The sequence below is a fragment of the Myxine glutinosa genome, chromosome 13 (genome assembly GCF_964187855.1).
Source record: "Myxine glutinosa chromosome 13, kmMyxGlut1.1, whole genome shotgun sequence".
NCBI lineage: Eukaryota > Metazoa > Chordata > Myxini > Myxiniformes > Myxinidae > Myxine > Myxine glutinosa.
The window spans coordinates 16696116-16710844 of NC_136273.1; the positions used below are offsets into that span (position 1 = coordinate 16696116).

General features: G+C 46.9%; 2 protein-coding genes across 2 annotated transcripts in view; both read left to right on the forward strand.

The window, feature by feature from the left end:
* The first annotated feature begins 227 nt into the window (after positions 1 to 227).
* On the forward strand, positions 228 to 2077 carry LOC144888728 (uncharacterized). The gene is made up of 2 exons (XM_078767879.1): positions 228 to 479; positions 726 to 2077. The coding sequence occupies exons 1-2, from the start codon at positions 468 to 470 to the stop codon at positions 1779 to 1781; spliced, it is 1068 nt and encodes a 355-aa protein (XP_078624005.1). The 5' UTR covers positions 228 to 467; the 3' UTR covers positions 1782 to 2077.
* A 3291-nt stretch (positions 2078 to 5368) lies between these two features.
* LOC137438313 (SH3 and multiple ankyrin repeat domains protein 2-like) overlaps positions 5369 to 14729 on the forward strand; it is a 240678-nt gene continuing 231317 nt past the window's right edge. Inside the window, exons 1-2 of the mRNA XM_078767127.1 lie at positions 5369 to 6224; positions 13553 to 13756. Of these exons, the coding sequence (XP_078623253.1) occupies positions 5868 to 6224; positions 13553 to 13756 (561 nt within the window). The 5' untranslated portion in view covers positions 5369 to 5867. The remainder of the gene's footprint in view (positions 6225 to 13552; positions 13757 to 14729) is intronic.

Consider the following 14729-nt stretch of genomic DNA (forward strand, 5'->3'; position numbering starts at 1 on the left):
TTCCATGGTGTATCCTCTGTGGCTGTCCTGTGTCTTCCATGGTGTATCCTCTATGGCTGTCCTGTGTCTTCCATGGTGTATCCTTTACGGCTGTCCTGTGTCTTCCATGGTGTATCCTCTGTGGCTGTCTTGTGTCTTCCATGGTGTATTAGGGCGGGCCATACTTTTTTTTTTTTTGAAATCAATCGAGAGGGGTGTTCATATTACGTATTTTGGTGTGTAGAACACAAATCTGAGGTTTTTAAAAATTCTGATAACCCTAACCTACATCAATTTGCAGTTGATTATTATTAAATTTTTGATTATATTGCTATTCTTCTGGAAAAAAGAGAAGTTTTTTATTTTGAAGTTCGGGCTTTTATTTTGGTAACTTCCTGTTGGGACGGCAGTTGTAGCCATCTTGTTGCTGAAAGCTCGATGTTGAGGAGGTTGGCAATCCTTATCCATCCGTCTTCTCTTCTCTTCTTATGGCATTGCCTGTAAGTACGTTTTTGATAAGGACCCTGAGGAACAAATAGATAATAATTTTAGATGTAAATTACCTTGTTTTATATTATATTTGTTAATTGATTTGTGTACTTACCTATTGCCAGCCCTGAGTTACATGTGAAGGAAAATAGTGACCTGTGAAGTGAATATTTTGATGGTTTTCTGTAATACCTGTGTAATACCTTAATATCTGTCTGTAGTGGATACTTACCTGCGTATTATTGTTTTTATTTCAGTGTGAACTACTAAAAATGGCTCAAGTCAGAACAAGGATGAAATCAAGTTCTCATTTAAGTAATCTTGTTGGCACTGGGCAGGAGCTGTTGGTGTCTGAACTGCCAACTGTGAGGGATATCCTGAGGTATGGCATCTACTTGAGGGAGCAAAGTGAAGATGACAGGAGGAACTACCCAGTGGACCAGCTCGTGTCTGACATCTACCCTGGTCTGATTTGTCAGTGGAGCAAAGCTAATGCTCTTTTCAAGCCTCCTGTTATCAATGAAAAGGTGACCATCATGTCCAAGCTCAAGGAGGTCTGGAATCAGGCAGTGAGGTTTTCTCTTGGGAAGGGCAAACTTGATGCCAAAGAGAGGTTCATTGTCAAGTTAGACAAGTTATTTGATATTTTGACTTGCAAGTGTCAGATTACCAGTTGTGAGGGGGGAGGCTGTGAGGCGGGTGAGGGCTGTGTGATCCAAGCCCACATTAACTGTTCCTGCAGCAGAGAGAAAATGATTCCTGTGAAAGATCTTGCCTACATTAAGGGACAGAAAGAGAAGGTTGGAAGTAAAGGACCCCACCAAATGGGGAGCCCTGATCTGCCAGAGCACAAGAGACAGGTGAGGACATTGGAAAGGCAGGAAAATAAAAAGAATGCAGAGAAAAGGAGAAGGAGCAAGGAGGAAAATGCTGCAGCAGCAGAGAAGGCAGCCAGGAAGGATGTTGAGAGATTTTTGTCAGATGGTGATGAGGATCTGGAATTGGAGAGAAGTGGTGCTGAAGATGAGTTTGTCACTGAAGTTGAGCTCTTCCCTGAAACTGACACTGAGCCTGCAGCTTCAGCAAAGGTCCAGAAAAACTATGATGAGATTCCAAACATTGCCCTTGCTAGTGTAAGGTATGGCATAGGGCTGAGGCCAACTGCAGCGATAGCAACTGCAGCTCTGATTGATGCAGGAATCATCACAGAAGACAATACAAGTAAAGTGATTGATAAGAACAAGGTCAATAGAGCACAGGAGAAGTTGATGACAGAGCTGGGGGAAGAGTTTGATGAGAAGTGCAGGGAGTAGGGGGGGGATCTCCTGCATCCTCTTTGATGAGCGGATTGACCTGACCAATGTGATGATGGAAGCTGAGGGCAATGACCAATCTTTTCCTGCAAAGATCAAGGAAGAACACGATACTGTTGTTAGTGAGCCTGGTAGCTACTATCTGTTCCACTTTACCCCAGAGAAAGCAACTAAAGAGGAGTCACATGTGGAGCAGATTGCTAAGGTCCTGTTTGCCTGGCTGAAAGAGAGGGGTTTTGATAAGACCTTGTGGGCCATTGGAGGAGACTCAACAAATGTCAACACTGGTGTGAAAGCTGGAGTAATGCGGAAGCTGGAGCTGAACCTGGGGAGAAAGCTGGTCTGGTTCGTGTGCAACCTGCACACTGGTGAACTTCCCCTGCACCATCTCATTGTTCACCTTGATGGCCCTACTCTGTCAGACAACACATTTTCCGGGCCAATAGGAAAGCTCCTTGCTTCTGCTACAGACTTGGATATCAATCCAAACTTCACCCGGATCTTTGTTGGCCCTCCACTGATCAAGCTGTCTGACAAGGCCATTGAAGATCTCTCAACTGATCAACACTATGGCTATAAAATTGTCTGTGCAATCAGGGATGGAGTGCTTCCTGCAAGGCTGGCTCTAGTGGAGATTGGACCAGTAAACCACAGCCGCTGGCTCACCACAGCGAACAGACTTCTCAGGCTCTGGGTGTCAAAGCATGGATTGACAGGAAAGAACCAGAAGAATCTGCAATTCATTGTGGAATTCATCATTGGAGTGTATTATCCATGTTGGTTCAACGTGAAAGTCAAGCACTCCTGGATCGAAGGGCCTAGGCACATCTTGTTTCAGCTGGACTGCCTCAAGTCCCAGAGGAAGGAGGTGCTGGACCTTGTGATGCCGACTGTGAGAAGATCTGCTTGGTATGCCCACAGTGAAGCCATCCTCCAAACACTGCTGTGCTCTGAGGATCAGAAGGAGAGGACTGAGGGGGTGGAGAGAATCCTGGCCATCAGGGGAGAGGGGGACCCAGACACTCAGCTGGGGGACTCCTCTGTCAGGACCAGAAAGACACCTGACATCAACTGTGATGCTTCAGCATTGGTAACTTGATCAGCTGGTCAGAAGGTGTGTCAGAGCCACCTCTCACCTGCTCCCTAAGCACCTCGGAGGTGAAGAACTTCATCAACACCCCCATGGAGGTGCTCAACTGGCTTTGCCACACACAAAGCATTGAGAGGGTTGTTAAAATGGTGACTGAGGCTTCTGCTAAGTACTTCTCACAGGAAAAGAGGGATGGAGGCATCAGGGCTCAGGAGACCAGCAGGAGGCTGATGTCCAAGAATGAGTCAAAGCAGGACTTGTGCAACCTGGTAAAGTTCAAGAAGTAAGGAGATTGATCTTTGTAATTGTAACCAGTGATATACATACAGTTCACCTGTTAATAAATATGTACATTTGATTTGGCTGTGTCAATATGAATGATTTCCCTTATATCTTTTAATATCTTATAAAGGGGTTCGAAAGGGTAAAATTGGCAATTTAGAAATACAAATTGATGTAGGTTAGAGTTATCCTATCCAAAAAATAAACTCATATTTGAATTCCCCATAAAAAAACACATAATATAGACACCCCTCATGTTAGGATTTCCTTCAGATTGATTTTGGCACCTGAGTATGACCCGCCCTAATGGTGTATCCTCTGTGGCTGTCCTGTGTCTTCCATGGTGTATCCTCTATGGCTGTCCTGTGTCTTCCATGGTGTTTCTTGGTTTATTTTTTCCTGGTTATCCTGGTTATCCTGGTTTCCTCTATGGTTGTCCTGGGTCTTCCATGGTGTATCCTCTATGGCTGTCCTGTGCCTTCCATGGTGTATCCTCTACGGCTGTCCTGTGTCTTCCATGGTGTATCCTCTATGGTTGTCCTGGGTCTTCCATGGTGTATCCTCTATGGCTGTCCTGTGCCTTCCATGGTGTATCCTCTACGGTTGTCCTGGGTCTTCCATGGTATATTCTCTATAGCTGTGCTGGGTCTCGGTGCATGGTGTGTGTCCTCTATGGCTGTCCTGTGTCTTCCATGGTGTATCCTCTACGGCTGTCCTGTGTCTTCCATGGTGTTTCCTCTACGGCTGTCCTGTCTTCCATGGTGTATCCTCTATGGTTGTCCTGGGTCTTCCATGGTGTATCCTCTGTGGCTGTCCTGTGTCTTTCATGGTGTATCCTCTATGGCTGTCCTGTGTCTTCCATGGTGTATCCTTTACGGCTGTCCTGGGTCTTTCATGGTATATTCTCTATGGTTGTCCTGGGTCTTCCATGGTGTATCCTCTATGGCTGTCCTGTGTCTTCCATTGTGTACCCTCTACGGCTGTCCTGTGTCTTCCATGGTGTATCCTCTGTGGCTGTCCTGTGTCTTCCATGGTGTATCCTCTATGGTTGTCCTGGGCCTTCCATGGTGTATCCTCTATGGCTGTCCTGTGCCTTCCATGGTGTATCCTCTATGGCTGTCCTGTGCCTTCCATGGTGTATCCTCTATGGTTGTCCTGGGTCTTCCATGGTGTATCCTCTATGGCTGTCCTGTGCCTTCCATGGTGTATCCTCTATGGTTGTCCTGGGTCTTCCATGGTGTATCCTCTATGGCTGTCCTGTGCCTTCCATGGTGTATCCTCTACGGTTGTCCTGGGTCTTCCATGGTATATTCTCTATAGCTGTGCTGGGTCTCGGTGCATGGTGTGTGTCCTTGATGACTGTGACTGCTGAATGTCCTTGTGTTATCTCAATGGTCGTGCTGAGTGAGTCTCCCTGTGGTCCGTGTATCCGCGCCGACTGTGCGGGTGAAGCTCGATGCAGGAACCTCTCTGTGTCCGTGTTCATGTGTTGCAATTTCCGCGCACTTTAATGGATGTACATGTACCCTCACTATGTGTGCCGTGTGGAATTGTGCCCGTTTCTGTGGATCCCCATTGTTGTCCATTGCAACGTTTCCCGTCTGCACATCTTGTCAGCGATCAACTCCCACTCTTCCTTCGCTCGTTCATCCTCTTCCCACCTCCCTGTGATTCCTTCAGCCCGTATCCACTTCCCATTTTCGCTCTCCCTCCCACACCCTCGTACCCCGCACCACTTCTTTCCCCCGCGGGCGTCTCTGCTCGTCTCTCTATCCCCTCCGTTATCTCCATGCGCACCTTCGTGCTCCCCGACGGCTCCGTACGGACGATGCAGACACCGCGGAGACTCGGAGCGATCCCAAGCTGAAGGAACGGGCCGAGGGATTTACACTCACCGAGAGCTTGCTCGAAATAGTTTGGAAAAAGACGGAGCAAGTCGAAAGAAAAGCGACGAGGAGAGTTCATCTTAAACCCACGAAAAAGGCGCGAGAACGAGAAAAGTAAGGGAGGGCAGGGGGGGTGGGGGTCGCCAGTAGTTGTATATGAAGCGAAGTATTGTATAAATGCAATAAACGGATTATTGTACGAGAGCAGAGAATGTGAAACAAATTGAAATGGAGGGGGTGAAAAGAAGAATAAATTTACGTGAAGGAAAAATTCCGCAGAGGTGAGTTCGTCGGACAAAAAAATTATTTCGGACGGTGTATGTTCAAAGGTTAAATTGACAAGTTGGAATCGCTGTTTTGTAGTCGGATCAACAGTTGGACGTCGAGTTTGAATTGCGAATCGGAAGGGCTACGTACGCAGACACTGAAAAAAATAATAAAGGGGTGAGTTACATTTTAAGGCGCGAATTATATTCTTGGACAATTGATTAAGAATAAGAAGAATAATAATAAGAAAACTACGAGGATGCCCTGAGCCTGAGGTAAATGCGTGAGGTGGGGAACCTGAGGTAAATGCGTGAGTCTGATATGAGTGGAAAAGCGCAGGTTCACGCAGAACGGAGATGAGGAGATTTCGAGAGAAAGAAGAGCAAATGAAAAAAAAAAGTGTGAGGGATACAGACGGGTAAGAGGAATGGGAATAAATCGGCATCCATGTGGTAAAGACGACTGAAGGGTAAGGGTGAGCGGCGGCGGTGGAACTGGATTCGAGGAAAGGAAGGCAGAGTCGGGGCAAGAATTTTTTTTCCCCACATTCGAACGCAAAGTATGTCAGTGTCACAACGAGCTCCCCCTGGCGTGGAGAAGGAGAGAGAGCAAAGGACGGAGGAGCAGCGGCGAGAACGAGCGGAAGCGGGAAAAGGAGAGGAAGAGCGAGGAGTGAGCGCCGGAGCGCTCTCCTTGGCGGGCTCGAACGAAGCTGATGGCGAAGGAGAAAGCGTTGGAGAGACTGAGGGAACCGGTGCTGGTGGAGCTGAAGCTGAGGGTGCAGCAAGAGCAGCAGCAGCAGCAGCAGCAGCAGCAGCAGGCGGAGGAGAAGGAGGTTCCGAGCAGTGTGAGAGCGAGGTTCCCATGGCGTCCGAGGCGATGCTGATTCGGGTTCGAATCCCGGATCTACAACAGATGGTGAGCATCTTGGATATGGACATTTTCCCGACTTCTTGTCTCGGATGCTGTGCCGTGTGGTGAAAAAGGCGCGCTAGGTGACGGGACTGCAGATGGGCACCTCGCTCGCACAACCCTGCATTCCTCATGCATTTTGCTTTTGTCGATTCAGCGCTTCCTTTGCTCATTCCCGATGCTCATTCGACATATTTATTCCCCTCACGCTTTGCATTCGTTATAAAGTTGTATCCTTCCTTCGCAACCATTCTGACGTGGTTCGTAATTGACGAATTTCCTTCGGGACACGGCATGAGGAATTCCCTGTGTGGAATTCCCTCTCCTGGAACTTCCTCCTGTGCTTCCCCCTCCAAATGCCCCCCCCCTAGCGCCCCCTAATTATTTGATCCCTCCCCATTAACCTTCCTGTAATCACACTTTCTACCCGAAGATAATCTTATTCCCTCCTCGACAACCACCACCTCCTCCCCTTTGCCTCCTCCTACGCTTCCGCCTCTCTCCTCTTCCCCGTCCCCCCTCTTCCTTCCCCTCCTCTTCCCCCTCATTCTTCTTCTTCTTCTTCCTCTTTCCACTTCGCGTTTCCCCTCCCCTCTTTCCTGCCCCCCTCTTCCCGTCCGTCCTCTTCCTTCTCCTCCTCTTCCTCCTCATTCCTCTTCTTGTTCTTCCAATTTCCCCTTCGCGTGTCCCCTCCCCCCTCTTCCCCGTTCGTCCTCTTCCTTCCCCTCCTCTTCCTCCTCATTCTTCTTCTTGTTCTTCCTCTTTCCCCTTCGCGTTTCCTCCTCCCTCCTCTTTCCTGCCCCCCTCTTCCCCATCCGTCCTCTTCCGTCCCCTCCTCCTCTTCCTCCTCCTTCTTCTTGTTGTTCCTCTTTCCCATTCACGTTTCCCCCTCCCTCCTCTTTTCTGCCCCCCTCTTCTTCCCCGTCCGCCCTCTTCCTTCCCCTCCTCCTCTTCCTCCTCCTTCTTCTTCTTGTTCTTCCTCTTTCCCCTTCGCGTTTCCCCCTCCCCCTCCTCTCCGTCCCCACTCTTCCCTGTCTCTCCTCCTCCTCCTCCTCCTCCTCCTCCTCCCTCACCACTCATCCTTTTCTCCCCTTCTTCCCACCCCCCATTTCTCCTCCTACCCATCCTTTTTCCTTTATATCCACCCTTGTCCTTTCTATCACTCCCTTTTCCTTTCCATGACCATCTTTTCGTATGAATAGTCGAGGCTCATCGAAGAGGTAGTATTAGTACACTGAACGGATCAGGACATAAAAGGACAAAATGAACAGCAAGCAGGGAGAGGGGGGAAAACACCAACAACAGAACCAAAGGACCAAGACATGGGGAGGCAGACAAACTATGGGTGTGGAGAAGAATTGGGAGCAGGAGAGGATACATTGGGTGGACAAGATGAATACAGAAGAAAACTGAAGAGGAAAACTGGGAATTTGGAAGGAGGAGGTATTGGGGTGGGGAGGGGTTAACGAGGGAGATCATGGTTTTGGATTGGGGACGATCTGAGATGGTGGTGAACAGCTGTCTTGAAGACCTGGAGAGAAAAATGGGATTGAAGAGGATTTGGAAATTGGCTCCACAGGCAGGAAAAAAGAGGAAAAATGATTGGAGGTGAGCAGTGATCTCGAGTTTCACCAGCAGGGGGTTGATGGTGGACCAGGTGTACCCTGAAGAAACCTGGGGGGAGAGGAGGGGGCTTCGAGCAGATTGGCAGGGACTCATGACTGGTCTCTTATATTTACTGCCACTTATGTTAACTCATCCCGGTGTGTACCCCTGTTTAGAATAGGTACACCGTATCCCTGCGCATCGTAAGAGGCGACCAAGGGTTGGCGTCAGGAATGGCATCCGGCCATAAAAACATTGCCTCAAACAGGGAACCATGATTGTCATGGCCTAGCGGGGAAACCTCTAGCGGGGAAAATGGCCTTAAAACGATCATTCATTCATATACTTATGTTAACTCAGCCTGGGAATTCTTCCACAGAAACCTGTTCTCTCTCATGCACAGATTCATCCCATCTCGTTTTACGTTATCATACCCTACGTCCGCCCATGGTGCACTGAATTCTGTGTTGAGGCAGTTGCTCTGAAACAACTTGCCTTCTCTTCCTATGATCCAAATCTACCCGAAGGCAATCTCAGTGCATTCCCAAAATCCTGCAACAAGTGTTTGTCCACTCTCAGGAGAGCCAGAAAACAACATCTGTCCAACCTCAAGAATGAACTTTCAAACTTGCCTCCTTCTAAAACCTGGTGGTGCCTTGTTAAGTCGATCTCTGACAAATGCTCCCCTTCCCTCGCTTCAAATGGCATCACGGTCTACTCTGCTCGTGAGAAGGCCGAATGCCTCAATTCTGTGTTTTCCTCCAAATATTGTCCCGAACCACTCTCTCTGTGTATCCACCCGACCCTGTCACACCCAACTGTTCTTGAACTCTGTGTTTTGCACCCGAGAAGGTGGAGAAGGTTATTTCAACCCTCGACTCTGACTCTGCTCCTGGACCGTACGGCATCAGCTCACGTGTCCTAAAAACCTGCTCTTGTGCTCTTTCCCATCCTCTCTCTGCCCTTTTCACCATGTCATTTGCAGTAGGACATCTTCTGTCTGCTTGAAAATCCGCCAATATAACGGTGCTACGTATCTATCTATAATTCCAGTAATCTCTGTTTGTACGTTTGTCTGTGACCGCTGTTTCCCGACAACCACGGGTCCGATATACTTGAAACTTGCCAGGTATATTGCTGGGGACCCGAGGATGTGCCTTTTCAAGGTTTTAAATTAATCGGAGAAGTACTTACCGAGCTATGTCCAAAAAACGATTCAACCAATCAGAGAGCAGCGAGCTATCACGTGTGCCGAACGTGGCGATCAGACTCTGCCTCGGACGGCACATTTGACAGCGTATTCATTTATTTCACGTTGGAAAACTATGTTGCCGTTAAACTATGTTTTAAAACGAATTCAAACTGCGATTAAATTAAAACGATTCATCGTAACTGCGATTTGCGAACTTCCGGACAGTGAAGACTTCATTTCCGGCAGCCAATCACAGAACGCTTTGTTGCGTAGGCGTGGCCGATGTGAGAGCGAGCGGAGCTGAGCGCGTTACGAGCTGACCGCCATTACGGTTCGTAATTCGATTTCTTATGCGCATTATTTCTCCCAATTCAGTCAGAGCGAAGGGCGGAAGCGAAGAGCGTTGTTTTTTTTGTTTACGGGCGTACGGGCGTACGGGCGGGGTAGAGCGTACGGGTAGCGTTTTTTTTTTTTTTTGGCAAGGAACGGGCACCCACGTACGGGCAATGCCCTAGTAAAGGAGCAAATGAAATTGTGCTTCATCACTGAACCACAAGGAGTTCATCCAATTTTGGAACCTTTCCATTCGGTCACTGAACCAATCACACATTGTTGCTTGTCTTGCCATGTCATTCGGAGTTAGTTTATGCCTTACAGATATGATGTAGGGGTAGAGCTTGAGTTCAGAACTGAGAAAGCGCCACAAGGATATGGCTGAGATCACCAGTTCTCGGGAACGCTGACAGTGGGATTTCTTAGGATTTTCGATAGAATCTCTCACAAGATCAATGTTCCCTTGGACCCTGGTAACACTAGGTGGGTGGCCATTGTTACCTTTATTTTGATTTTTCACGCTTCCATGGGCTTGAAAGTGCTGCACAAACCACTGAATGCTCCCATCGGAAGGTCCATTACGGGTGTGAACATTGTGATACTGACAGTATCGTCGGCGCACCTGCACGTAGGATTTTGTCTCAAACCACAAAGTTGCGATTTTCACTTTTTGTTCCACTGTGAACACCACAGATGAACACCACAACTTTGTTGTTGTTGTTGTGAACACCACAGATGATGTAGGGTCCTACTGACTACTTGCTAGATATGGCATATCACCACCACCATAATCTCCAAGCGAGGAGGATTTCTTTTTGTATACCAAGCCTCGGCTCGTGTGAGGGCTAACACATAGAACACATAATAAAGGGAGTGGGAGACCAGAGGGGTAGAGAGGGAAGCACACCAACAGAAGAGAACAGGGAAATTGAGAGATCTGTGGAAGTGAGAGGACTGGGGTGGGGTACGCGGGATGAACAAGATGGACACGACAAGGACTTTCAGGAAAGAAAACTGAATTTTTAGGTTTATTTTGGGGTGGATTAACAGGGGGTAAAAAATATAAAGGTTTGGATGGGGGAAGATAAGAGATGGTGGTGAGCAGCTGTTTTAAAGACCTGGAGGGAGGAGTGGGATTGAAAATAATGTGCGAGTTTCTTTCAGAGGTGAGAAAAAAGAGGAATGAAAAATTGAAGGTGAGCAATTGAGTCTTGATTTTGGCAGTTTCACCAGAGGAGGGTTGCTGGCAGATCTTGTGCATCCTGCGGGACTATTTGGGGGACAGAGCACAGACAGAGCAGCTGGAGCAAGGCCGGAGAGGAGTCGGGAGAAGACAGCAAGACCACCAAGCCTCCTGCGGTGAGAGAGTGAAAGCCCCTTAGAATCGGCTTCATCACGGGAGATACCAATGATTCTGAAAGCTTTGGTTTCTACAGTGTGAAGCCGAGCTAGGTGTGAGGCTGGAGCACCAGTCCAGAGGGGACAGAAGTACAGAAATCAAGCTGTGGAAGCCAGGTGTGAGGCAGGAGCACCAGCCCAGAGGGGAGAGCTGTACTGAAATCAAGCTGTGGATGAATGATTTGTATGGGGTGAGAAGCTCAGTAGTGCCAAGAAAGGTCTTCACACGACTAAGGATGCCCAGTCGGCGACTAGCTTTGGAGGTCAGCTTGGAAAGATCATGGCAGATGGTGAGACCCAAAATATTGAGCGATAGAACTTCTTCAAGAGGATTGTTGAGAAAATAGATGGGAGGGTTTTCCAGACGGTCCTTTCGGAAAGACATTGTGAGATTGAGATTTTTCAGAATTGAAAGACATGTTCCACATGTTTGACCACTTTGTGATGTTATCCAGGTCTACAGAGAGTGAAGAGGCTGCTGCCTGCCGATCTGAGGGTTAAGATATGGAGCGGCAGAGGGTGTAGTCATCAGCAAAGAGATAGAGAGGATTTTCCAGAGAGTCGGAGAGATCATTGATGAAGACCAGAAAAAGCACAGGGCCCAGAACACTGCCTTGGGGAACTCCAGCCTGAACAGGAAGGGGAGATGAGAGAATTGCATTTAGAATCCCACATTGACTATGACAGGAGAGGAAGCCCGCGAGCCATGAGTGGAGATTTTGTTGATTATTACGTGGACATTATTACCATAAGTGGAGAGTTTGGTGAGCAGAGCGGGGTGCCAGACGGTATCGAAGGCAAGAGATATGTCAAGGGAGATGTCTCTGATTTCCTGTTTGGCGTTGAGGGCCTCCATCCATTGTTGAGACAGCAGAAGCAGCATGAGTGGAGTGGAGTGGAGTGGAGTGGAGTGGAGTGGAGTGGAGTGGTCTCAATCCAAATTGATGATCAGAGATCAAGCTATTAGAGAAGAGAACGGATTTACTATCAGAAGCGGTGATGGATCTCATGACTTTGCTGATGAATGGGAGCAGGCGGATTGGTCTGAAGTTGCAAGGATCTGTTTTTGCACCTTTTTTTTTTAGGTAACTGGGAACGTAGTTCCGGGGATCTTATGCGATGGTGTGTCGTGAGTCCGTAAAACACTTGCAACTTCTTCTTCAAAAACGCTGATGGGATTGTGACCAAATTTGGCACAAATGGTATTTGTTGTGTTGTCACTAAAGTTTGTTCACGTCATTAAAAAAAATTTGCTTTTTCCTCTGAAACTACACACACTATTTCGATGAAACTTGACCACAACCATCATCACCCGTGATGTACCAATGTTTGTTCAAGGCATTAGAAAAATTGGGGTCTGAGGAGGTTTATTGGGTGGTGCACCCCAAAATAGGTATTTTTTTGTTTGTTTGTTTAAAGTCTTATGATTTCGTTTGTATAATTGTACATGCTGCGCTGTCTTCTAACAACCATTCAAATTGGTTTAAAATACTGTGATGCTGTTTAAAATACCTTTAGTCAGTGTAGTATACTGCCTTATTCTACCAGGTGAGCTCCCCAGGGGTATTGCCCCTATTTTTGTGTAAAGCGGTAATGTTGGCTGATTTCCAAGCAGATGGCATTATAAATGACAGAACATCAGGCTGCTCAAATAGTTCACTTTTTTTAAAAATGCCCTGTACATATATATAGATATATAGATTTCACACACACACACACACACACACACACACACACACACACACACACACACACACACACACACACACACACACACACACACACACACACACACACACACACTAGCGGAGCCTACCCATCGCTTTGGTGATGGAACATTTACTTGTCCTGTTTGCCAAAAAACACATGCGAAGAGTTCTTTGACCTCAGCGTTGCCCAGGTAAAAAAGGGAATTGTAATGCCCCCTACCACCACCACCAAATGGCGTAACATGGTACACATTTATGCAGAGAATTTATTTCTCTAAGGGGGTCCACTTCTCACCACCCCCCCTTCCCCCCCCCCCCACCCAAAAACCCACTCTCCCCCCACTGGCAGGCATGTAAGATATCAGCCATTGTGGCTTCAAAGACTCGATTGGCTCTTCTCACTTTAGCGAAGGGGGCCTTTGTTTGAGTCCCAGGTTGAGTCAGGGATTTTTCACACTAGCCCTACTTGGGAATTTATTCATGTTTATTAAATTCTATGTAATGCAGTATATGAATGGAGTAATATTAAATGAGGGGGTGGGGGGTGGAGGGGGGAGAGGAAATGCATGGGGTAAAAGACACATCAACTATGCTATAGATTTGTATGAAAATTTGCCAGAATATATTTTTGCGCTTTTTCTACATGTCTCATATCTATGCCCCCCCCCCCCCCACTCATCTCCAGCATTCATTATCTTTCCCTTGGCCTCGCACGACCAAATCTTTTTACTAGGTTGCGTCTCGAGGAAGAGGCTTTCTTTCTCCTATCACGGATGACACCTTTGATGATTTACCCCTTTCTCTTTTCTCAATTATTTATTTCCACCCACACCTCCCACTCTCTTGTGTACCTAATTTGTGGATGTTTCCTTTATTGAGCTCCTGGCTTCCTTTTTCCTTCGTGTCTACACACACAACCCCAACTTGCACTCAGTGACATCATGCACATATTTAGTCTTTCACATGACCTGTATTTCTGCATCCATATTTTGTCTCTCGGTCTCCTGCCCACTGCTCCCACCCCATCCCAAGCACCTAAGTCCTTTTCTTAATTCTCTCCCCAGCTCTCATTCGTGCTTTTCCATTTTTCTCAACAGAAGTGCCTACATTTGAACCCAAATGGCACTGCGTGGGCTGCTAAGCAGCAGGTGCTGGTCTCCTTGACCCAAAGTCTTCGTGACGTTCTCAATTACGGCCTATTCCAGCCTGCCTTCAACGGTCGTGATGGCCGTTTTTTGGATGAGGAGAGACTCTTACGCGAGTACCCACAGCCCCTGCACTCGGGGGTGCCTTACCTGGAGGTGGGGAAGGGCAGGGAAAGATGAGTCGGGCTGAGGCACACACATCCTTGTTTGGAATATTTTAGAGGTTTTTGCCAGTCCATTCTGTGTGTATATGTGGGTAATTTGGATATTGTAATATATCGTGCTGATCCACATTATCTTGGTTGTGGTTTCACACTGTTCTGTAAGATAACCTCATTATATTTTTTTCCAATTTCACAGGGTTAGGCATGTTTCTGTTTCTTTATGTCTGAAATCTCAGCCTCTATTTGTATCGATTTCATGATATACTGTCGGGGAACATATTTGGAGCTTAATCGGCATTCTTCTCACAAACATCTTTGTTACATTGGTGATGGGAAGAAGGATGTATCTATAAAATGTGATTGTTAATATGTGATATGTCAAGTATTGGTTTATCTGACGGGGCTCACTGTGGTTGTTCACATATATGTATTCTCCTTTGATATTACAAAACTGTTTGTAATATTTTATCTTTGCAAATATTTTGAGAATGCAAGACTGATGAGCATCATTATTTTCATTGTTTTATTATTGGACAGTGAATGTATGTCCAATTTTAATTTCATTTCAACTTTTGTCTGAATTTCGTTGTACAATTGTACTACGTACTCATGCTATTATATAGTGGATTTGCATAATCCATTATTATCCGCACCCATTCCAAAGGAATGGGAGAGACTATTGCTGGTGCGTGTTTGTTAGTTATTACATCTGTTGGAATATATGACCTCTGGCTTCCAGACCAATTCCATCACCACTGCATGCATCTGCTTTTTATGCCTGCACTGTCGAAGGCGCCAGAGGCATTATATTTTTGTGTCGTCCGTCTGTCCATCTGTTATAATTTTGTTCCCGTGATAACTTGTGAACCACGAAAGGGATTTTGACCATACTTGGTAAAAGGTGTATTGTGATGCAAAGATGAACCGATTTTGATTTTAGGGTCAAAGGCCAAAGGTCATATGAC